General features: G+C 40.7%; 1 protein-coding gene across 1 annotated transcript in view; it reads left to right on the top strand.

The window, feature by feature from the left end:
• The window catches only part of VIPR1 (vasoactive intestinal peptide receptor 1), a 93919-nt gene that overhangs the window by 45054 nt on the left and 23642 nt on the right, over positions 1–25223 (top strand). Inside the window, exon 3 of the mRNA XM_069095789.1 lies at positions 9042–9149. Coding sequence (XP_068951890.1) covers positions 9042–9149 — 108 coding nt within the window. The remainder of the gene's footprint in view (positions 1–9041; positions 9150–25223) is intronic.

The raw sequence follows: 25223 nt of genomic DNA on the forward strand, positions 1-25223 counted from the left end.
GGGCTTATTTTAGAGGAATCTTACACAGTAAGGGGAGGGCTTATTTTCGGGATAGGTCTTATTATCGGGGAAACACGGATAGTGCTGATACCTAAACCAGAAAGAACAAAAACAGAGGAAAAAAACTATAGATGAATTTCCCTGATGCATATTGATGCAAAAAATGTTAAATAAAATACCAGCAAAGAAATTACAACAATATATCATAAAGATAATAAACTATGACCAAGTGGAATTTATATCAGGAATGTGGGACTGGTTCAATATTAGGAAAACTATCAGCATATTTGACCATATCAAAACAAAACCAACAAAAATCATATATGATTATCTTACTATATGCAGAAAAAGTTTTCAGAAAAATACAACACTCATTCCTATTAAAAGGAATACCTAGAAAGTATAGGAATAAATGTAGCTTTCCTTAAAATTATAAGTAGTATCTATCTAAAACCATTAGCAAGCATTATCTGTAATGGGGATAATCTAGGAGTAAGATCAAGGGTGAAGAAAGGCTGTCCGTTATCATCATTATTATACAATATTGTTCTAGAAATGCTAGCTATTCCGATGAGAGAAGAAAAAGAAATTGAAGGTATTAGAATAGACAGTGAGGAAATGAAACTATCACTCTTTGCAGATGATGCAGTGGTTTACTTAGAGAATCCTAGAGAAGCAACTAAAAATTAGTTGAAATAATTAACAACTTCAACGATGTTACAGGATATAAAATAAACTCACATAAATCATCAGCAGTTCTATATACTGCCAACAAAGTCCAGAAAGCAGAGATAGAAAGAGAAACTCCATTAATATAACTCTAGACAATATAAAATATTTGTAGGTATACCTGCCAAGATAAATACAGGAACTATATGAACACAATTCCAAAACAAATTTGTTTTCACACAAATAAACTCAGATCTAAACAATGGAGAAATAGTAATTGCTCATGGGTAAGCCAAGCCAATATATTAAAAATGACAATTCTACCTAAATTAATTTACTCATTCTGTGCTACACCAATCAAATTACCAAAAACTGATTTTATAGGGTTAGCAAAAATAACAGAACTCATCTGGAAGAACAAAAGGTAAAAGATATCAAGGGAATCAATGAAATAAAAAAGTGAAGGAAGTTGGTTTAGCAGTACTATATTTCAAATTTTATTACAAAGCAGTTGTCATGAAAACAGATTAGTACTGGCTAAGAAATAGAGCAGCAGACCAGTGGAAAAGATTAGATACACAAAACATTGTAGTAAATGACCATAGTAAATCTAGTGTTTGACAAACCCAAAGAGTCAAGATTTGGGGACAAGAAATCACAAATTGGCAAAAATTCCTGGGAAAACTGGAAAGCAGTTTGGCAGAAACTAGGTATAGACCAGCACTTCTTAGACTGAGTTGCAACCCAGGTTTCTGAACGTGCAGTGACCAAAAATTAATTAAAAATCAAATGTGTAATGAATCTGAGGTGTTTCTGGCAGCACTTGCTTGGGTTGCATCGCACAATTTTAGTGTAGCCTTGGTTCTGAACAAAAAGCATACCCCACTTTGCGCTGTGCGTGCCTTCAGGTCATGCAACGCCAGTGAACATTGCTGAATCGTGAGTGGAAAAAGTTTAAGAAACGCTGGTATAGGACTCTGCTCAGTATTGGGGAAGGGAACTATCCCGGAAAAAACCGAGCGGGGCGTGGGCGGGGCGGGGCGCTGTTAGAGAAGAGAGGGGAAACGGCAGAGCAGCCAGGACATTTCCGAACTACGTAATGTAACTAGCGCAGTCTGTCTGCCGGAGTTTGGGAGCGGGAGGAGGCCAATAGCCCGGACCTGCCCGTGCCTTTCCTGGTTCCTGACCATTCGCATACCGATCTTGGATGTATGTCCTGGTTGTTTCATCAGGGTACCCCAAGCTTTGGTACGATTTAACTGCAGCCTCCTACCCGGAACTGAAAAAGTTCTCATACACAATCCTTGGCTACTTAAATAACAGGAAATTCCTGTCCTTTGACATCAAGAGTCAAAATGTGGATTTGAAGTCATTGGAGAAAGAAGATACTGATTATCTCATAGAGAAGGAGAAGGAGCTGGAAGAAATCCTTTGGGTCATTGATCAAAATAGTGAGAAGAAAGAAAGTTCTCATACTCTCCAGGTCATTCTGGGCTGTGAACTCCAAATGAATGGCTATGTCAGGGGCTTCTGGAACTGCAGATATAATGGACAGGACTTCCTCAGTTTATCCCTGGAAAACCTGACCTGGACAGGAGTCAGTCCTGAGGCCCAGGAAGTCAAGAAAATTTTGAAGAACAAGCCCCAACTGGATATTCGGACCTATGTTCTGGGGCACTGTCCTGCTTATCTCAGGAATTACCAGAGTCAAATTCCAGAGGAGACAGAGACAGCAATACCTATCTTACATCTACCCAGTTCTACAACATCTGGGAGCATGCCCACTGGCACCAACAGTAGAGCTTTCACTGGAATTGTTATTGTCATCTCCATCATAATTCTTGCAGTGGTCAGATGATGGAAAACTTTTGAAGGCCTTTGACCAATGGAACAAGAATCCATTCCTCATCAAGGAGAAACAAACTGAATAGGAATACATGGAGTCCTTTTCCGTCAGAGTGACTTTTCTCCAATAAAAACTCTGAAGAGCCATTTAAACAACAATGCTGTCCCAACATTCCAGAACCACTCTCCAAAAGTCTTAAATAACAACCACTACTCTTCTAATTCCCTATCAGTACTGTAGTATAAGGGGCAGCTAAGGTGTGACAATGGATAGAATGCTGGGTCTGGATTCAGGCAGGAACTAAATTCAAATCCAGATTTAAAAAAGAAATCCAGGTACAAACTATCACGAAGAGTCATCCGCGTCTAAACAACAGTTGTACTGTAAATCTACCTGCTAACTTCTCTTCCCCTCTTGTGTCTCTACTCCTTTCTTTGTATTCTGCATGTAATAAGTGCCTATTGCAACTTTCCTTATTGTTCCTGTGTTCAGGTTGTTTGAATGTAAGCAATGGTTAGGGAAGCAGAAGAAAATAAGGTGGGGATGAAAGTGAAAAAGCTTTAATTCATTTAAATATTTCAACATTTTTTAAAGAGACTGCTGTGTGCAGACACATTGATGGATACTGGGAGAGATACAAAGTTTAAATTTAGACAGGACCTTTGCTCTAATTGAACTTAGTGTCAAAAAGAAAATTATAATACATAAAAAGGACAATAAAATTGTTACGTTAAAATAAAAAAAAACCCTGGTATAGACCATCTTATATCAGATATGAAGATAAGTCAAAATGAGTATGTGATTTAGACATATAGAATGATGTCATAAGCAAATTAGGGGAGCATGGAGTGTTTTGCCTGTCAGATTTGTGGATAAGGAAATAATTTATGATCAAACAAGAGATAAAGAACATTATGGGATATAAAATGAGTAATTTTGATTGTGTCAAACTAAAAAGGTTTTGCACAAACAAAACCAATACAACCAAAATTAGAAGGGAAGCAGGAACTTAGGGAAAAATATTTTATAGTAAGTTTTTCTGATAAAGGCCTCATTTTTCAAATATATAGAGGACTGAGTCAAATTTATAATATGAGTCATTCCCCAATTTTTAGATGGATATGAATGAACAGTTTTCAGAAGAAGAAATAAAAGCTATCTATAGTCATATGAAAAAATACTCTAAATCACAATCAATTAGAGAAATGCAAATTAAAACATCTCTAAGGTACCACATCACACCTATCAGATTGGTTAATATGATAGAAAGAAAAGAACAAATATTGGAGGGAATGTGGAAAAATAGGGATACTAATGCATTGTTGGTGAAGTTGTGAACTGATCCAACCATTCTGGAGAGAAATTTGGAACTATGCCCAAAGGGCAATAAAACTGTATACTTTGTAAAACTTTGACCTAATGATACCACTGTTGGGTTTGTAGCCCAAAGAGATTTTTAAGAAGGAAAAGGGCCTATATGTACAAAAATATTTATAATAGCTCTTTTTGTGATGGCAAAGAATTGGAAATTGAGGGGATGCCCATCAATTAAGGAATGGCTAGATAAGTTGTGGCATATGATTGTGATGGAATACTATTGTGCTATAAGAAATGATGAGCAGAATGCTTTCAGAAAAACCTGGACTTATATGAACTGATGCAAAGTGAAATGAGCAGAACCCAGAGAACATTGTACATAGTAACAGCAATATTGTTTAATGATCAACTATTAATGACTTAACTATTTTCTATGATACAATGATCCAAAACAATTCCAAAGGACCCGTGATGAAAAATGCTATTCACCTCCAGAGAAAGAACTGATGAAATCTGAATGGAGATTGAACATATTTTTAAAAAACATTATTATCCTTTTTTTTTGTCCTCTTTTTCTTTTGTTACATGGGTAATATGGAAATGTTTTGTATAACTACACATCTATAGTCTATATCAAATTGCTTGCCTTCCAAATGAGAGGGGAGGGAAGAGAGGGAGAGAATTTAGAACAAAAAAAATTTTTAATGAATTAAAAATTTTTTGTTTACATGTAATTGAGAAAAAGTAAAATAAAAATTAAATGTTTTAAAAAGAGTCTATGATGTAACATGGAAATAAAAAATGCTAGTTTGCTCTTAATCTATATTTAGAGAGACATAATATCTAGAAGAAGGAAAGTGAAAGCCCTTTTATGCTTTGACTTTATGAGGATACCGATAAAGTGTTTTTTTCAGTGTTGGGTGTTATATTTTAGAAAATGGTGTAGATAAGTTGCAGAGTTCCCAAAGTAAAGTGACCAGGATGATGAAGGGCTTGAAAGTCATGCCAAACAGAGAATGCTTTAAGAAATAGGGAATTTTCAATCTGAAGAAGAGAAGGCTCACAGCAACATGGTAGCTTACTTCCAAGTATTTGAAGGGATGTCATGTGGAAGGGGGATTTGATTTATTCTATTCTGTCTCAGAGGGTAAAATTAATAGTACTGAATGGAAGTTGTAGTGAGGCAGATCTAGGCAAAATATAAGGAGGAATTTCTTCACCATTTTAGGTACACAAAAAATAGAATGAACTGAAGGTAATGAAAGTCCAGATCACCACTTATTAGGCATGTCACAGAGGGGATTATCATACAGTAACATGGGACTGGTTGGTTCCTGAGGTCTCTTACAACTCTGAGATTTTGTGATTTATAGACCGATAGAACATCAGAGCTGAAAGGAACCTTTAAGGTCATCTTGGTCAACCACATCAATTTTAAAATGAGGGAATATTTATCTATTTATTTTCTGGGAAAATTAAGCACAGAAAAGTGGTTTATCAAGGTCACACAGCCTGTTAGGGATAGAGCCAGTACTAACATCTTGTTCTTCTGGCTTCCAGTGTGGATATACCTTGCCTCTATTATAACCATTATAACCACCCTAGAGAAGCCTCCTCCCTGTGGCCCCACCTTCCTGATTGTTGATTCCTTGGTTTGAACTGACATTGCAGGAAGGACCCCAGTTGTGCTCACTTCAGCTCTCCCCTACTGCAGCTCACTCTCTGGACTCCTCTATCCTTCCAGTCATCTTACCCCTGCCCCACTACCTTTCCCTACCCTCACTTTCTAGCTCCCCTTAATGTGTTGATTTCCCCCATTAAAAATGTGTGCTCTTTGAGGTTAGGAATTCTTGTTTGTTTCTATTTCTGTCCCCAGAACTGAGCACAATGCCTGGCACATAGTAAGTATTTAATCAATTATCTGTCTATCTATCTATCTATCTATCTATCTATCTATCTATCTATCTATCTATCTATCTATCTATCTATCCATCCATCCGTCTATCAATCTGTCTATCCAAAAATTATCTTTTGCAAAGCCTGAGGAAGGTCTTTCCGGAGGATTCTTTTCCTGATCATCAAAACCCACATTGATCTCTCCCACTTCTTTGGCCTCTTCTAGTCCTTATGGCTCAAACCCAATTCCAAATGTGGATTATATATCATCTTTATCCTGTTCTCTTACTGTTTTATAGAAGGTGAGTCTTAACCCTCTAATCTAGGAGTTCTTAGTTTTCTTGTGTTGTGTACCTGTTTAGAAGTCTGGGGAAGTCCATGAATCCCATCTCAGAATAATATTTTTAAGTGCATAAAATGAAAGTTCTAGGATTAGAAAAAAGAACCAGTTCTACTGAAATAAAGATGCAAGTTCACAGGTCCACTGAAATCTATCCACAGATGCCTTGGGGAAGTTTAAGAATCCCTGTTCTAATCAAACGTTTTTAAATTTCTAATGTCTTTCCTAAAACCATAGCTCCCAGCAGCTAGGTTTTCAGTGGGGTTCCAACATGATTCTGAGACTTGAGGGGCTTGGAAAAGCCCCAATTCACAGATTTATTGAATGGGGAAAGATGGAAACAGAGACCCAGTCTTGCTCAGGGGAATGGGCTGACCTTGATCCAAACGCAGTTCCTCTGTATCCCTGAAAATAAGCACATGTATTTCACATTGAGTGGAAAGGGCTCTTGGTGAGAGACTGAATCTCAAATCAACAGGTCCCTTTTGTGCCAGCCCATTGCTGGGGGCACAAAGAAAGGAAGAACAGACCTGGATCCTCTCCTGGAGGGAGCTCTTCTATTGACTTTCACAGGCAAGTCTTCTCCTTCTCCTGCTCTCAGTTTCCTCTTCCGTAAATTGAGAGGGGTTGGGAAGGATCCCCCTTCCAGCCATAAGTTTTCTGATCATTTGGTTTCACCCATATCTGAGCAGGATCCCATTTCCTCCCTACAACATTCCCAAATAACCATCCAGCATTCCCTGGAAGGCTTCCGACTTTCTCACAGATTTCAATTACACTCAGTTTGGTCTGAATCAATGATATTTTCCTTAAATGGCTTTTTGAGCTCTCATGGGTCCAGGTGGACACTGTGACCCTCCCACCTACTCCATAGGAATGGGGACATGTCCTTTTCCTTTGGTTCTCAATCTCCCAGTGTTAACTATCAGGATGTGTTTATGTCTAGTATTTATATATAGGATGGAATTCATGAGAACACCTGAGAAACAGTGGAAAGAAGACTGGATTTAGTGTCTAAAGACTGGATTTGAGTTCTGATTCTTCCATTTACTAGTCGGACTACTTCCTTCCCCTCTCTAAGCCTCAGTTTCCCTATCCATAAATGGGTAGGTTGGACATGAACTCCTTGGTGGCTAGATGGTGCAGTGGATTGAGGGCTGGGCCTGGAATCAGGAAGATCTGAGCTCAAATCTAGCCTCAGACACTTACTAGCTGTGTTACCCTAGGCAAGTCATGTAACCTCTGTTTATCTTAGTTTCCTCAAATGTAAAATGGGATACTAATAATATATATAATAAAAATATACTAATAATAGTACCTACCTCTCAGGGTTGCTGTGAGGACAAAATGAAATATTTGTAAAGCACTTAGCACTGTACCTGGCTCATAGTGGGCACTTAATATTTCCTTCCTTCCAACTCTAAAGATCCCTGACTGTGACGTAGGTCCTTTATGAAACACATTAGGAGACAGGGAAGTCACAGGTTAACAGGCAAATCAATAAATTAATCACAGAACCAAGCTCAGTTAGAACTCTCCAAAGTATTCCATATTTTCTCTGTGCCTTTTCCTTATTTCCTCTACTTTATTACTTTACACTCTGGTAGGGTACAGGGGAAGCAATGAAAAATACCACCACCACTGTGCGGCAGGCCCTCATCACCCCACACCTGGATTGTTAAATCACAGTCTACTGGTGGATCTGCCTGCCTCAAGTCTCTCCCCACTCTGATCCATGTTCCATTCAGTCCCCAAAGGGATTTCTTTGAGTGCAGGTCTTACCAGGTCACCTCACTGCTCAATAAATTCCATTGACTTCCTATTGCCTGTAGGATCAAATACAAAATCCTTTATTTGGTGTTCAAATAAAGTCTCCTCCTACCTTTCCAGTCTTTTTACACCTTTCTCTGCACACATACTCTTCAATCCAGTGACATTGGCCTCTTGGCTGTTACACAAACAAGACCCTCCATCTTTGCGCTCCAGACATTTTCTTTGGCTGCCCCCCATGCCTGGAATGCTCTCTCTCTAATCTCTGCCTATTGCTTTCCCTGGCTTCCTTTAAGTGACAACTAAAATCCCATCTTCTACAAGAAACCTTTTCCAAGCCCTCTTAATTCTAGTGCCTTCTCTCTTTTAACTGTTTCCTACATGTCCTGTCTATAATAGCTTGTTTGAACATACTTGTTTGCTTATTGTTGTCCCCATTAAATTGTGAGCTCCCTTTTTTTGCCTCTTTTTGTATTCCCAGCACTTAGCACAGGACTGGGAACATAACAGAAACTTAATAAATACTGATTGATTATTCGTCAATATGCTCACTAGCTGTGACTCTGGGCCTCAGTTCCTTCATCTATCAAGTGAGGATAATAACCCATTAAACACATAGGTTGTTATGGGGAAATCATGATGTAAACTTTAAAGGGCTATATGAAAGTTGTTAGCAGAGATTGGGGTAATAGAGGGGTAAGAGCTGAGGAAGAAGGGAGAGGGGCTGGAAGAATAAGAAAAAGGTAGGGAGAAATCGTGAGGTCATTCATTTAAAGGGAAAAAATTTGAAAGATCACTCAATAGTTCTCAAACTTTCTGGTCTCAGGACTCTATTAGAAATTATTGAGGACTCCTTAAAGAACTTCTGCTTATATAAGTTATATCTATTGATATGTACCATATTAGAAATTAAAATATTTTATTATTATTATTATTAAAATAACTTTGACTCTACAGATACCCTGAAAGGGTCTCAGGGAACCCAAGGAATCACTGGACCACCCTGAGAACCAGTGATCAAGACTAGTCCTTGTCCCACAGGCCTTTGTTTTATAGATAAGAAAAACAAGTCCCCAAGAGGGAGAGTGACTGGCCCAAAGCACCACAAGTGGTAAATACCAAAGCTGAGATTTGCATGGTCAAGAATGGCCAGGGACATGTTTAATGTTTCCTCTCCTTTCTCTCTTTCCTCTTCCTTTCCAGGCTGCCAACATATGTGGGACAATTTCACGTGCTGGCCAGCAGCTGCCTGGGGCCAGGTGGTCATCATGCCCTGCCCCAAGATCTTTACGCTCCTGTTCCCAAACCAGGGTAAGTGGCTTGATTAAGAATCTGTTCTGAGGGTGGGGAGGCGGGACAGGCAAGAAGAGGAGTTATCCATCAGTATGCAGAATTCTCTTCCTTGACTCCTGTGGAACATTATGTGCTTTAACCCAATCTCTCCATGAACCTGTCATTAAGAGTTTGGGGATCCCTGTGTATCCAACCTTGTGATGTGACCAGCTACAATGTGGAAGAGGTAGTTGGAGCAGACTCTCTCTTTGTCCTCAAGGAGTTTACAGTCTGGTGGGTTACAGAAGAAGAACAAATGGAAAAGGCATTTGGTGAACATACACCATGAGAGAAATAGAGAAAGAGCAGACAGAGACCCTGCCCTCGAGGAGTTTGCAATGGAGTGTGAGGAACCAAGGAGAGAAGGAGGAGGTGGGTAGGAAGAGAGAGAGAATTGGGTTCCACTTCAGAGAGCTTTTCATCTGAGGAGAGAGAGGGAGAAGGATCAAGTAGACAAAGAGGAGAGGCAGAGGTGGCCCTGTCCTTGGAGATTCCACGGTCTAACAAGGAGAGAAAGAGGGATAGCAGCCTGAGATTCTATCCTCAGTAATCTCATAGTCTGGGAAAACAGATTAAGAATAGAGCTAGGTTCTGAAGGAACAAATTAGGACAGAGTGTGACCCAGGGTTGAAATGGGCATTCAGATGGTAAGTGTGATAGAAATTCCAGGAAAGGCAAAATGATTGATTCTAATTTGAAAATAAAACCAGAAAAGATTATATGGTGATTGTATAACAATGGAAGTTTAGTAACCATGGTATCATATGGTACCTAGGTGTTTTTCTTTGAATTTACCTATGAATTGTATATCATTTATTTATTTATTTGTTTGTTTGTTGAGCTTTTTTTGGAGGGCAATTGGGGTTAAGTGATTTGCCCAAGGTCACACAGCTAGTTTTTGTGTTAAGTGTCTGAGATCAGATTTGAACTCAGGTCCTCCTGACTCCAGGGCCGGTGCTCTACTCACTGTGCCACCTAGCCACCCCATATATTATTTATTTAAAACTTGTAATCATTTGTTACAATTTATTAATTCTATATACGTATTGCCCACCCCAAAAAGATTGTACCTCATTGAGGGCAGGGACTATGTAAATTTTCGTCTTTATATCCCTTGTGCCAAGCACAGAAACCTGTTCATAGAAGATGTTTAATAAAAGTTTATAGAATAGAATATAACATTTAATTTAGTAAAATTAATTTTTGCTTTAAAAAAGCAAAATCAATTGTAGTCATATGACTTAACCTGATATTCAGATGATCTTTGAAAAGCCCAGCTGTATAGACCACAAAACCGTAACCCAGGCTTCAGCAGCTACCTGAATTAATAGACATAAAGTTTGAAATCCTGAACTTTAGGCTCTGCTCTGGAATTAAATCCCTGTATGACTTTGGGGAAGCTCTTTCCCCTCTTTGGGTCTCAATTTCCTCATCTATAAAGTTATAGTGCTGGACTTTATTTCTCTATGGTCTTTTCCAGATCTAATGTCCTAGTATTAACGACCTTTTGAAGGGTCTTGCAAACTTATTCCTGGAAAACATCACAAATGCTCAGCCATAGCATTCTAGAATGATTGGGAAAATACAAAATTGGAGGAATGTATCCTTGATGGTACTGTCAGCAGTTAGTATACAAGCAATATTTAGGGTGTGCTAATACACACCAGACAATTCAACAAATATTTATTAAATGCCTACTGTGTGCAGGTACCTTGCTTGGCATTAGAAATACAAAGATGAAAAACCACACATCCCCTGCCATCTGGTAACTTACAGTCTAACAGAAAGCATAGGACATGTAGGCAAATTAAGGATAATAAAAGGTAGAATGTGGTACAGAGAAATGAAAAGGGAGGTAAAATTAGAAGAGGTACAGATCACTTTTGACTGAGCAGATCATGGAAAGAAGAGATTATGACAGAAGTAACACCTGATCCGGGCATTAGGGAAAAGAGACAAAGAAAGATTTGGGGAAGCAAAGATGAGAGACAGAATTCCAGGCATGAGCAACAGCCTGGGCAAATGCACAGAGGTAGGAGAGGGCTAGACAAGATTAGGGGATGGCTAGTAATACAATTTGGCTGAAATATAGGATACTTAAAATGGAAAGGTATGCTGAAAGCTGTAGAGCATCTAGAATGAGTTTTATCTTTTATTTCATGGTCCCTAGGGAGCCAGCAAAGGTTTTTGAGCACCATGGTCAGAGCTGTGTATTAGGAAAACTACTCAGGAGATACATAAAGGACAGATAGATTGAGAGGCGGGACTGGAAGTAGTTAAGAGGCTATTATAACAGTTCAGGGAGATATGGAGGACCATGGTATTTTCTGACTATAACATGCTTATTAAACCCTTAATCTTTGCAGAATCCTATGCTCAGAACTAGGGGGAAATGTAAAATTTAAAGAAGGCCTGCCTTCAGTGAGTCTATAGCTACTAACATCCATCACTATAATACATTTTACATAAGCCTCAGATAATTACTAAGTGCTGTGTTGAATCTAACTAGGAAGACTATTGATTCATGGTTGGGGGTGAGAAGCAATCCATGAAGACTGCCTGGAAGAGATGTCTTTGGAGTTGAGCTGAAGATCAAATCAGTCTCCTGTGGGAAGAACCATATCCCAAGTGAACAGGGCAATGATGTCTCATGGCTGAAACACATCAGTATAGCTAAGCATTAGCTGGTCATCAGATTCACTGGCCTGACCTTCTCTCAGCTTCCTGAAATAGTTGGGGCTAATTAAATTTCTCATTAAAGTTCTCATGTTTTTTTTCTACTTGAACTTGGAAAGTTTCTCCTCTTCTCAGGGGTTCTGGCTTCTTGCTGACCAAATGATATTAACTCCTTGGTTGATTCCCTGGAGCAGAAGCTGCATCAGCTGTCACCGTCTACCGTGTTTCCCCGATAATAAGACATTGTCTTATTTTTTTTTTGGACAGAAAAACACCAGAGGGCTTATTTTCAGGGGAGGGCTTATTTTAATGAACATTGACAGCAATTTTAATAAACAGGTAAATGTGAACAAAAAAATGTACCAGCAAGCAAATCACTGGGGAAGAACAGGATGATGTGCTCACTGCTGCAGCTCTGATTGGATGCAGCTCGGAGCGCAGCGTGCGTTTCATGGGGGGGGGAGGGACGGTGCATACAGAGGGTACCGTAATGTAGCGTGTAGCGCAGAGCGCAGGGGATCACCTTCACTACAGTAGCAATCTCAATAGGGCTTATTTTCGGGGGAGGGCTTATTTTAGAGGAATCTTACACAGTAAGGGGAGGGCTTATTTTTGGGATAGGTCTTATTATCGGGGAAACACGGTATGTCCTATCCAAAGTGGTCTGTCTGCAGTCACTGCATAGTGAATAAGGAAGTCAGAAAGACTCAAGTTCAAATCTCTAGGCCTCAGCTTCCTCATCTGTAAAGTGATGGGGTTAGACTAGATAGCCTCCGAGGTCTCCTCTGGTTCTAAAGATTGATGGTCTTTATTATATAATAATATTTATTTTTTTATATAATAATCCATATTCTCCCCACCTGCATTTCTGGAACAAAATTCTCAGTTCCTACGGCCCGGTTTCTTAGTCACTGACCCAAAGCCTAAGGAGTCTGGCTGTCTAACTTTCCCACCTATCCTCTTCAGCTTATGGTTGTAGACTCAGAACATCAGAAATGGAAAGGACTTTAAAACATAGAATGTTGGGTCTGGAAGGGACCTTAGAAGTCCAGAGGTTCTTAACTTGAGGGCTCCAAACTTGCTTAAGTATTTTGATAACTGTCCTTCAATATAATTGGTTTCCCTTATAATCCTATGTATCTTATTTTATATCTTTAAACATTGTTCTGAGAAGTCTATAGACTCATCAGACTGTCAAGGGGGTCCATGACACCAAAAAGGTTAAGAACTTCTGATCTAATCCAACTTCTCATTTTCTTGAGGAAAATCTGAGATCCAGAAAGGGGAAGTGAAGGAATTTAGTGAGTTAACGGCAGAACAGGGACAAAAGCTCCAGACTTCTCCATCTCAGCCCAGTGTTCTGGCCACTCAAATATCTATTTGTCCCTCCTGTTTAGGCTGGAAAGGAAAGGAATTTTGGGGCAGGGAGAGCACTAACACCTTCAATGAGGTTTGGAGGACAAAATGAATAGGGATTATGAAAATCCTCCCGCAGAAGCTGGCTCTTGAGCTGAGCCTTGAAGGGAGGGGGAGCATTGCAGACATGGGGAGACAGCCCATGAAGCATGGAGGCAGAAGAAAGAATGTCATGTGTGGGGATCAGCAAATGAGCCAATTTGGCTGGAAATTAGAGTGAGGGGGGAGCAATGTGAAGGAAGGGAGGGGAGGAAGTCTGGACAGACTGCGAAGGGCATTGTGTACCAAACAGAAGAGTCTGCATTTTACTGGGGAGCCAAATGTGATTGACGTGGAGATCATGTGAGTGACGAGGGCATACTAGTGATTTTGGAAGATCAGTTTTGAAACTGTGTGGATGGTAGATTAGAAAGAGGAAAGACTGGAGGCCGGGATATCCATCGGGAGGCTATTGCAGTGTTCCAGGGAAGAGGCAGCTGTGTAAATGGAGAAATAGAACTAGATATGAGAGATGATTGTGCTGAGCCCCTCTTCTTTTAGACTATGGGCTACATGAGGGCCTGGCCCTCTAGGGTATGGGTCTCAAAGTTGGAAAACATATTTCTTCTCCATGAGACTTGTATTTATTGCTCCAGCAGAATGGGTAGCCTATTCTCAGGCATCCTTAGTCTTTCTGTTCAGTTTCTCTGACTCCTCATGACCCCATCTGGGATTTTCTTTTTTTTTAATTAAAAAATTTCAAATGCTTTATTAACTTCTGATTTACATCATTCATTTCTGCCAGATTTTGAGTTACAAATTTTCTCCCTGTTTTTCCCCTACCCACGGCCCCAAAATAGCAGTCCCACAGGATATCCCCTCCTCCAATCTGCTCTCTCCCATATCTTCTCCCATATCCCCTTAAACTTTTCCAGTAGGGCATGGTGGATCTCTATGCCCCAGTGCATGTATATCTTATTTCCCAATTACATGTAAAATAGTATTAATAACAGTATATTTAAACATTTGATTTTAAAACTTTGAATTCCAGATTCATTCCCTTCCTCCATTGTCACCCATCCTTACTGGGAAGATAAGCAGTTCAGTATAGGTTGTACATGTGTAGCTAATGCAAAACATTACCATAGTAGTTATATTGTAAAAGACTGACTATATTTCCCTCCCTCCTATCCCACCTCCCACTTGTTCTATTCTCTACTTTGATCCTGTCCCTTTTCAAAAGTGGGTGCTTCCAACTTCCCTTCCCCCCCAGCCTGCCTTCCATCATCTCCCCCTCATCCCCTTCCTCCCTACTCTCCTGTAGGGTGAGATACACTATTTAGTGTGTGCTTCATTCCCTCCCTGAGTCAAATTCAATGAGAATAAGGTTGATCCATTCCCTTTTGCCTTCCTATTCTTCCCCTCCATTGTAACCATTTTCCCTTGTCTCTTCTATATGAGAGAGTTTACCTCATTCTGTCTCTCCCCATCTCCTCTCATTATATTCCTCTCTCACCTCTTAATTTCCCCTTTTAAGTATTATCCCTTCCTCTTAAATTGGTCCTGTGCCCTCTATCTATGTATACCTGTAAACATATATACACACATTCACATATGTATTCATACTCCCGTATACCTTCTGATATAGATATATATATATATATATATATATAAATATTTCTATTCCCTTCAACTATTTTCATACTTAGAAATGTTTCATCAGTTACAATTATCATATTTCCACGTAGGAATGTTAATAGTTCAACTTTGATAAGTTCCTTATGATTTCTTTTCCCTGTTTAGCTTCTCATGCTTCTCTTGCTTCTTGTATCTGAATGTCAAATTTTCTATTCAACTCTGGTTTTTTCAGCAAGAATGCTTGAAAGTCCTCTATTCCACTGAATGACCATATTTTCCCCTGAAACATGATACTCAGTTTTGCTGGGTAGGTGATTCTTGGTTTTAATCCCAGCTCCTTTGCCCTCCGGAAAATCATATTCCAAGCCCTTCAATCCCTCAGTGTAGAAGCTGCCAGATCCTGAGTTATCCTGATTGTGTTCCCACAATATTCAAATTGTTTCTTCCTGGCTGCTTGTGTCTCCTTGATCTGGGAATTTTGGAACCTGGCTATAATATTCCTAGGAGTTTTCTTTTTGGGATTTTTTTCAGGAGATGATCAGTGGATTCTTTCAACCTCTATTTTGCCCTCTGGTTCTAAAACATCAGGGCAATTTTCCTTGAGAATTTCTTGAAGGATGATTTCTATGTTCTTTCTTTGCTCATGGCCTTCAGGTAGTCCAATAATTTTTAAATTATCTCTCCTGGATCTATTTTCCAGGCCAGTGGTTTTTCCCATGAGACATATCACATTGCCTTCTATTCTTTCATTTGTATGGATCTGTTTAACAGCATCTTGATTTCTCATAAAGTCATTAGCTTCCATTTGCTCCAATCTAATTCTGAAGGAATGATTCTCCTCAGTGACCTTTTGAGATTCTTTTTCCATCTGGCAAATTCGGCTTTTTAAGGCATTCTTCTCCTCATTGGCTTTTTGAGCCTCTTTTGCCATTTGAGTTAGTGTATTTTTTAAGGTGTGATTTTCCTCATTCAGGCTGTTGACTCTCATTTCTTAATTTTCTTGCATTGTTCTCATTTCTCTTCATAATTTTTCCTCCACTTCTCTTATCTGCTTCTTAAGGTCCTCTATGACCTATAACCAGCTCGTATTTTCCTTTGAAGCTTTTGGTGCAGGAGTTCTGACTTCACTGTCTTCCTCCTGTTCCATACTTTGCTCCTTTTTGTCCCCAAAATAGGAGTCTAATGTTGGATTCTTCTCTTTGCTTTGCTTCCTTTGCCTGGTCATGTTGCCACTCAATTACTTAACTTTTGGCCTTTTTGCCACAGTAGAACTCTGCCACCAGACAGGGGAGCTTCATTCCAAACTCTGGGGTTTTCTCAGCTGCCAGAGGCATTAGTTGGGTGCTCTCTCTGAGGCCTCCACAGCTCTGGCAAGCTGGTCGCACACTCCAGGACCTCCACCCTATACCGCAATCCAGATCCAAGAAGGTTAAAGCAAGAGCAATTACCCCTCAGACTGGTTGCTTGGTCCCCCTAAACTCTGCAGGCCAGGAGCTGAAGCTGCCATGTGGCACTGGCTGGCTTTCAGGGCATCTCAGCAGCTTCTCGCCCTGGGGGCAAAAGCCAATGCACTCCTAATTATTGGGTCCCAAAGTCCACACTGCACTGACCTCTCACTTTGTCCTTAGCATCTATGTGTTGATAATTCTGGATCGCCACAGCTGCTGGTGATCTGGAATCCCTCCAGCCAGAAGCTGATCAGGCCCACTGTAGGGCTAAATCCTCGGAGTAGAGCTGGGCTGGGCTCCAAGAGCACTGCACTGGCCTATTCTTGACAGCATGCTGGGCTGTCCTCAGCGGGAGATTAGCTTCTCTGTGTCATTTTGTGGGTTCTGTAGCTCCAAAGTTTGTTTAGAGTCCCCTTTTACATGGATTGGAGGTGGTGAGAGCCAGAGCTGCACGGAGGTCCTGTTTCTGCTCCCCATCCGGGGTTTTCATTGCAAAGATACTGGAGTGGTTTGCCATTTCCTTCTCCAGCTCATTTTACAGATGAGAAAACTGAGGCAAATGGGTTAAGTGACTGAGATTGGATTTGAACTCAGGAAGATGAATCTTCATGACTCCAGGCCTGACACTATCCACTGTGCCCCCTACTTGCCCCTTCTATAATCCTGCCCAGACACTTCTCACTAAAAGTGCATACCAATATGTTTGGCATGTAGGTTGGGGAAAGGATCTGAACTCCAATATGGTTAAGATTTGGTCTGAGGCTAATTTAGGGCTTTTTCAGGGATTATAGTAAGTCCATAATGGAAAGGCAGAAGTTCCTAAATAGCAGAGTACTCAGAAGGTAAGTTAGGTAACAAATAGTCTGTCTGGGAAAGCCAGATCAAAAGCTTCCTGGAAAATGTGCCTCTCTCACTGGAAAGGTGAAGGAGCATGGGTGGGAAATGTTGCATACAGTATTCAGATGTAGGTATAGTTCTTAACAGTTGGTCTGACTTAACTATTCTCTTTAGTTACTAAGGAAAACTCACTGGCTTGGAAGGGGTGGCATATTTGGAAATGACTATAAGAATAAAAGTCATTGGTCAAACTTTAAAAAAAGAAAAGACTGTCTAGTCATTAGTAATAGGCCCAAAGGACCAGTAGGGAGTCCTACTAGGGTTGGAGGGAGAAGTTTGAGCTTACCCTCTGAACATTAACTGGGAATGATCTGCTGTTTCTGTGGTTACATGGCATGTCCAGGATAAAGAGTTAGTCTGTCTAGATGATGTAATGTACTTGAAAGTTATAAAGAGTGCCCAAAGAAGATAGGCACACTGATACATTGTTGGTGGAACTGTGAAGTGGCACAACCATTTTGGAAAGAAAATTCGGAATCATGCAAATAAAGTGACTAAAATATCCATACTTTTTGAACCAGAAATTCCATTACTGGGCTTATACCTCAAGGAAGTCATCCATAAGAAAAAAAAATCTTCATATACTCTAAAATGTTTAAATAGCAGCACTTTTTGTGGTAGCTAAATTGGGACCCAAAGCAAATGCCCATCAATTGGGGAATGGCAAAATGTGGTACATAAGATGTAATGGAATATTACTGTGCTATAAGAAAGGATGTGTGTAATGAATACTAAGAAGTAGGGAAAGATCTGTATGAACTGATACAGAATGAAGTAAGCAGAACCAAGAAAACAATATATACAGTAACTACAACAATGTAAATGGAAAGAACAATGACATACCATGCTGGCTGTTTGTCTCCCCCCTTGCCCTACTCCCTTTCTCTCCCCCTCCTCCCTTTTCTCCTTGTCTTTGGTTTTCTGTCTCTCTCTCCCTCTCTTTCTCTGTCTCTCTTTTTCTCTCTGTCTCTGTCTGTCTTTGTCTCTGTCTCTCTCTCCTTTTTTCCCTTCACTCCCTCCATGCACACATATTCCTCAAGAGTAGGACTTGTGCTCTATATCTCTTTTTATGCTTAGAACCAAACATGGGGCTTTGTACTTAACAGGCCCTCAATAAACACCTTATAAAATTGAGTTAACTTGTGTCAGATATTGGCTTCCTGAACAAAAACCTTTCTTTCTCTGGCACTTAGTTTCTTCTCTTTAAAATGAGAGATTTCAACTAAGTGATCTCCAAGGTCTCTTCCAGCCATAGGAGTAAGAGCTGGAAGCAGAGGTGTGGGCTGGTGAAGGTTTTAATGATCAGTTCTGGGACGTGGGGAGGAAGAGATACTCATGACACACTTTAAGAGAGAGGTGGTAATGAAGATGGCTTTTTCTCTGGTAGTAAGGGTTAAAATCCCGCCTCCTTCCTAGGTATATGAGTCTGGGCTAGCCTGAACTCTCTCAGCTGGGGTTGAATAGTGAATGTGTCTCTCTACTGGGCTAGGTTTGTTAGTGGGATCCCCATGGTGATAGTCTTTATGCCCAGATCCTCAAGAGTGTTTCCCATTTTGGTTGGTTAGACCATCCCAGAAGTCAAATCAAATGGGTCAACATTGGGTTTGGCACTCAAACCTTCTACAGGTCCCCACCTGCCAAATACCTTCTTCCATCACCACTGTATCTGACCTCCCCTGAGCTCTAAGTGCTGTCAAGTTATACTGTATGACCTGGCCACTTAGGAAGTTTTTTATCTCCATACTACATTTGAGAAAACTGAGGCTTAGAGATGAAGTGAATTGTTTTGGGTCACATAACACATAAGAATCACAGGTAACAGGGTGGTCAGATAGCACAGCGAGTAAGAGCACCGGCTCCAGTGTCAGGATGACCTGGAGATCGAATCCCGGGCTCAGATACTTAGCACCCACCCAGAAACACCTGGCCATGTAACCTTGAGCAAGTTACTTAACCCCAATTGCTTAAGGGCGGCCAGGTGGCTCAGCGAGTAAGAGCACCGGCTCCAGTGTCGGGATGACCGGGGGATCAAATCTGGGCTCAGATACTTAGCACCACACCCAGAAATAACTGGCTGTGTAACCTTGAGCAAGTTACTTAACCCTGATTGCTTACAAAAAAAAAAAAGAATCAGAGGTAAGATCTGAACTCATGTCTTCCTGAGTTTATCTACTAGACATGCCAAAAACTCAGCGATGAGGGAAACCTGAAGCACTTCAGAGTGCACCAAAACAGACTGAAATGAAATTGGGAAATATTTAAGAAAATAAATAAAAATGCAATAAAACACAGATAACACATTTTAAACCTTGCCCATGCAGCTCACAATGACCCACCATTTAGTGGCCATTTTCATTTGAGTTTGCCAGCCCTTCTTTATGCCACACTGCCCTTATTATAGCTAAACCAGAAGAGATTGGTCCAGGTGCATGATCCCTCAGTGTGAGTAGAACCAGTTTCCAGAAGTGGGTTGGGGCAGAAGGCAGGAGGGAAGGGGGTGGAGCGATAAGGACCCTGGTTTATGGTGCTGGTTCTAAGGTGTTTGACTTTACCTAAGTCATTATCTCTCCCTGGGCCTCAGTATGTACTGATTTTGGCTTATCTGACATCTAGACCCCTTCCAGCCAATGGTTCTGGAGCCAGTTCATACCTGCTCTGGAGCTAATTCTTGTTTTCAATGTTAACGTTTACACCTTGGAATTAGCAAATGCCATAAATCAGGACTTGGTTTCTTGTTTGATTTCTACACTTAAGAAAATGATGGAGAAAATGTTAATAATGCAAATTAAATGTAAAGTGTGTCATAACTGCCTAAAGTACATTTCCCCTCTCCACTCTCTCCTCTCCTACCCCACCAGAACTGGTTGCTAAAACATTCACTAGCACAGTCCTACTTCAAGCTCTAATTCCTATGATTTGGGGGACTTCTGTGGTATCTAAAGGCCAGGGGATTTCTTAAATCTGAGGAAAAGGAGAATGTTCTCTAGGAAAAGCAGGGGCTGGGAGGGGCTGGGGAGAAGGAACCAGATGAGGGCCTGCCTCCTCCAGGGTGAGGACCACTCATGAAGAACATTCATGAACAGGTCAGCTTGAATTGGCGGAAAAGCAGAGGGACCAGCAAGACAATCCAGTCTTCTCTGGATACCAGAGAGAGAAGGCCTGAACCTGGGTATTAACCTCCAAGTCCAAAGGCCAAACCTCCAAGGCCAAGGAAGATGGCCCTCTGGAGCCTGGGCATCCCTGGATTCTATCTGTGACACCAGCCTGGATGGCCCATGGGCTGGAGCGCTCCTGGAGCTGGGGGGGAGGAAACTTCGACCTGAGTCTTAGGGAGTAGAATATAAGAGTTAGATGGGCCTCTAAGGTTTCAAGAAGGCTAACCTATTTTACTGAGAGTCATAATGATAATAACATATTTCTATAGCTTTATGGTCACAAAATACACAGATGCTTCCTAACTGTGTGACCACAGGCAGGTTGCTTTTCCATCTCTGCCTCAGTTTCTCCACTTGTAAAATGAATAGAGAAATGAAGAAAACTTGTAAAAAAAAAACCTTGTAACAACAATAAATAAAACTTATGTAGTACTCTAAGGTTTTCAAAGTACTTTATGTAAAAACCACTTATCTCACAGAGGGTGATTTTAGGAAAGTGCTTTATATATGCTTCAAGTACTTAAAAAAACCCCAGACTTATTCAGCAAACATTTTGCAAATATATACTATGTGCAGGGCACTCAGGAGAAGATGGAAATTGATAAAACAGCCCTTTCCCTCCTGGAGCTCATAGTCTAACATGAGAGATAAAACACATACACAAATAATTATAACACAAGGTAGAACGTAAGAAGGGACATAAGAGAGAGATTAAAGGGTAATGGAAATTCAGAAAAGGGAGAGATCAGTGTGGCCTGGGAGGACCCCAGGGAGGCTTTCTGGAAGAGACCACTTTTGAGCTGAGCCTGGAAGAACTGGATTCAGCAGAAATGGGGGTGGGGGGCATTTCAGGCAGACTTAATTGGGTGAAGAGGTTTGTGTTCTTTGTGTTACATAGCTATATTCTATATTTGGGGCTTGGGACCCATGATTCTATTCATCTGGGAATCTCCCAGTGTGGACATTCCCTCCTCTAAAGCAGATTGACAGCACCTAGGTGATTTATACTCTTAGAGGGAGTTGCCCAGGACATTGCAAGGTTAAGAGACTTTCCCATAGTCACACAATGAGTACTTGTCAGGGATAAGACTTCAACCCAGGTTTATTTCGCCTCCAAGGTCAGTCTTTCATCCACTGGCATATAATTACCTCTCTTGATGCTCTAGGTTTGACAAAGTCCTTTCATCCCAAGAGGTATGTGGCATATTTACAGAAGGGAAGTGTTGGCCCAGTGTCACACAGTGAAGAACACAATGTCCTGTAGTTAAGACTGAACCCAGGAGTCTTCCAACTCCAAATTCAGAGCTCTGTACATTCTATCAATAGAGAACAGCCTTACAGGGATGATGGGGGCTAAGGAAGGCCTAGGAGCTATAGCCCCACGTGAGAGCGCTTAGGGACCTCCATCTGGGACAGGGAATTCGCTTTTATCTGCACAACTAGCCTTTCTTCAGCATTTTCTTCACTTGTACATTCTCTCTTTCCTTTCAAATAAACCCTTAGACACCCATGTGATAGAGACCAAAGATTCTTAACTTTTTTCTCTAATATGGACCCCTTTGGCAATGTAGTGAAACCTATGGAACCCAATCGCAGAATCATGTTTTTAAATGCACACCATAAAATACATATTATAAAGGAAACCAATTCTATGGAAATAGTCATCAAAATATATTTTAAAAGAAAAAAAAGTCCAAGGGCCTCAGGTTAAGAGATCTTACCCTGGTCTAGATCCCTGGAAACAGGTGTTAGAAGATAAAGAGGTACCAGACTTGATTGGGTTGGTTTTTTTTGGTGTGTGGGGGGGCAAAGATACTGGAACAGTTTGCCATTTCCTTCTCCAGCTCATTTTACAGATGAGGAAACCAAGGCAAACAAGATGAAGTGACTTGGCCAGGGTCACACAGCTAGTAAGTGTCTGAGGCCAGATTTGAACTCTTGAAGATGAGTCTTCCTGACTCCTTGGCCTGGAGCTCTATCCACTGCTTCTCCTAGCTATTAATACTGTTGCCTAAATTCTTAACTGAAGAAAATGCTCCATTTCAGTTAGAGGTTAGTGAAAATAAAGATGGAATTTTTCCCATCCAAATTTACAGACCGTCTGAAATCTATTCATGGACCCCTCAAGGGTCCTTAAGAGCCCCCAATCTAGTCTAATACCCTCATTGTACAATGGGAGAGACTGAGACCCAAATAAGAAAAGGCTTTTCTTTTTCTTTTGTTAATTTGCTTTATTTAATTGAATTTTATTAGTTAATTTATTCATTTTTAGTTTTCACATTCACTTTCCATTAGCTTTACATTTTCTCCCCAAGATGACATGCAATCTGATATAGGCTTTACACATACATTCCTATTAAAAAAAACTTAGAAAAAAGTTTTCTTAAGGTCACAGCCTTTGAGTGGTAGATTTAGGATCTGAACCCAAGACTAGTGTTCTTTCCATATGCTTCTTTGGGAGCTGAAAGAGTTAGGCGAGGGGTTAGAATGTCCAAGGTCAGAAACGGTGGGAATTTGAGGGCATTTTTCCCAGATGAGGTTAGACAGAATGAAGGTTAGGAGTCTCATAAGTAATACTGGCCAAACCTGTCCAAGGTGGGGCTGCGGTTCCTTTGGTTCAGATCAGAAGCCTGGTTCCCCAGCTTCTGTTTGCATCTGTTTTCCCTTTGTTTCTCTGTAAAAAAAAATAATAATAACTTGACAAAACCTCACCTAAGGCTTAGAAAAGAGAGAGGGAAAGGGTGCTTGCCCACTCCAGGCCTCTGAATGGGAAGAAGGGCGAGTTAGCGTTAGGATGAGTGGTCCAAGCCCCAGGGTGGGGTTTGGGGGTGGGGGTGGGAAGCAGTTGTCAGGTCCTCTCCTGTGATGGGATGGCTCTAAAGTCTGGGAGAGCCTAGGAACAGGGGTGGTCAGGGTAGCTAGAGGTCCTTAACATCATCATTCCAAATAAATGAACCCCAAGGAGCATCCCTGGCCACTCAGCAATAATGATAGCACTCTCATTCTAGGAGAGTTTGTGGTTTACAAATCACTGACTTTAGAACAGCCCCAAGAGGCAGAGCAGTACAGGATCAGGCCTGAGTCTTCTCCCCTACTGGACTGCAGAATTCCCTGAAAACTGGCCCAGATCATGTCTTGTTTAACTTTAAAATTTCCCCATAGTAGTTGCTTAAATGTTTGTTGAATGATGACTTTAGAATAAAATAGAAACCTTTAATCCTCCACCATCTGCCTCCAAACTATATATTATATATTATACCTGACTCCCCTTTGGACCCCCTTTATTCCAGTCAGATAGGATGATTCTCTGTGACCTGGAATCTGTCCTGCCCTCTCCTAACAACAATCATTCCAACTGACTATCAGTCTCTTAGGTCTGGAACCCCCTACCCACCCACCCCATCTCCACCTATTAAAAACCTTTTCCTTCAAAGGTCTGTTTTCATGGTACATTGAGAGGGAGGAAAAACAATGATTCAGGAAGCAAAGGACCTGGGTTCAGATTTGGCCTCTGATGTTTACCACCTGTGTGACCTTAGTTTACTTCTCTGGTCTTCAGTTTCCCCACCTGCAAAATAAGAGGTGTGGACTAGATGGCTTCTGAGGGTCCCATGTTTAGATCTAAGGTTCTGTGATCACACACACACACACACACACACACACACACACACACACACACACACACACAAAGTGTTCCCTTCTCAGCTTGTCTTTACCCACCATCCCACATGTTCTGCCTCATACTTCCCTGTGTGCCTCCTGAATAGATTGTAAACTCCTTGAGAGTAGGGACTATCATTGGTTACTGCTGGTGTTTAATCAGTGTTTGCTCAGCTAAACTGAACTGAAGGACTTTAGCATTCTGGGGGTGCATGACTTCATCAATGTGAATGCTTGGGCCCCCAAGTGCTTGGACCCCCTCCTCCCTTAGTAGACAGGCCCCTTGAGCTTCTAAGTCCAAAAACCATTCATCATAGCAAGATGGCTCATTCTCTGTAAATGGGTCTCTCCAAGCTTATACATCATGTATTAAATTAAATTTAATTAATTAATTAAGAGACCACAGAAATGGTCTCTACTGAAACCTCATCATGGAGGCTGGGGTCCTACACCAAACAAAATTAAATGACTTTTCCAGGACCACACAGCTAGTAAATGTCTGGGGTTGTGTTTGAGCTCATGTCTTCCCGACTCCAGGCCCAGAATTTTATCCACCAAACTATATTGTTGTCCATCAAAATAGCTAATATAACATGATATGATATGTCACATATGCCATATCACATTATATATTGTTATGTTGTATTATATCATATTATATATCATATCAAATTATATTATGATGTGAATTGTTGGAGGGCACACCCAAGGCAATGAGACTGAAAAGGGATTATTATATATAATGAGTCATTGTGGCATAATGGAATGAGGACTGGCCTTGGAGGCAAGAGACCTGGATTCAAGTCCTGCTTCTGACCCATACCAACCATGGACATTGTCACTTAACTTTTCAATACCTTGGACACTTCTCTAAGACTGTATGTTATAGATGAGTTGCCTATCTCAACAATTTGTTTACCTCTTTCCACTGAAGAAATGTCCACACCAGAAGTTCCCATGCATAGCTATGATTACAATTACAGATGAAAGATAGGTAGGTAAGTAGGTAGACAGACAGACAGACAGACAGACAGATAGATAGATAGATAGATAGATAGATAGATAGATAGATAGATAGATAGATAGACAGACAGAAAAATAGATAGATGGATAGATGAATAGACAGATGGATAGATAGATGGATGGATGGATGGATGGATGGATGGATGGATGGATGGATGGAT

This window comes from Petaurus breviceps, unplaced genomic scaffold (genome assembly GCF_028583685.1).
Source record: "Petaurus breviceps papuanus isolate PSGF00001 unplaced genomic scaffold, PetGlider_PUasm1.0 227, whole genome shotgun sequence".
In the NCBI taxonomy this organism is placed as follows: domain Eukaryota; kingdom Metazoa; phylum Chordata; class Mammalia; order Diprotodontia; family Petauridae; genus Petaurus; species Petaurus breviceps.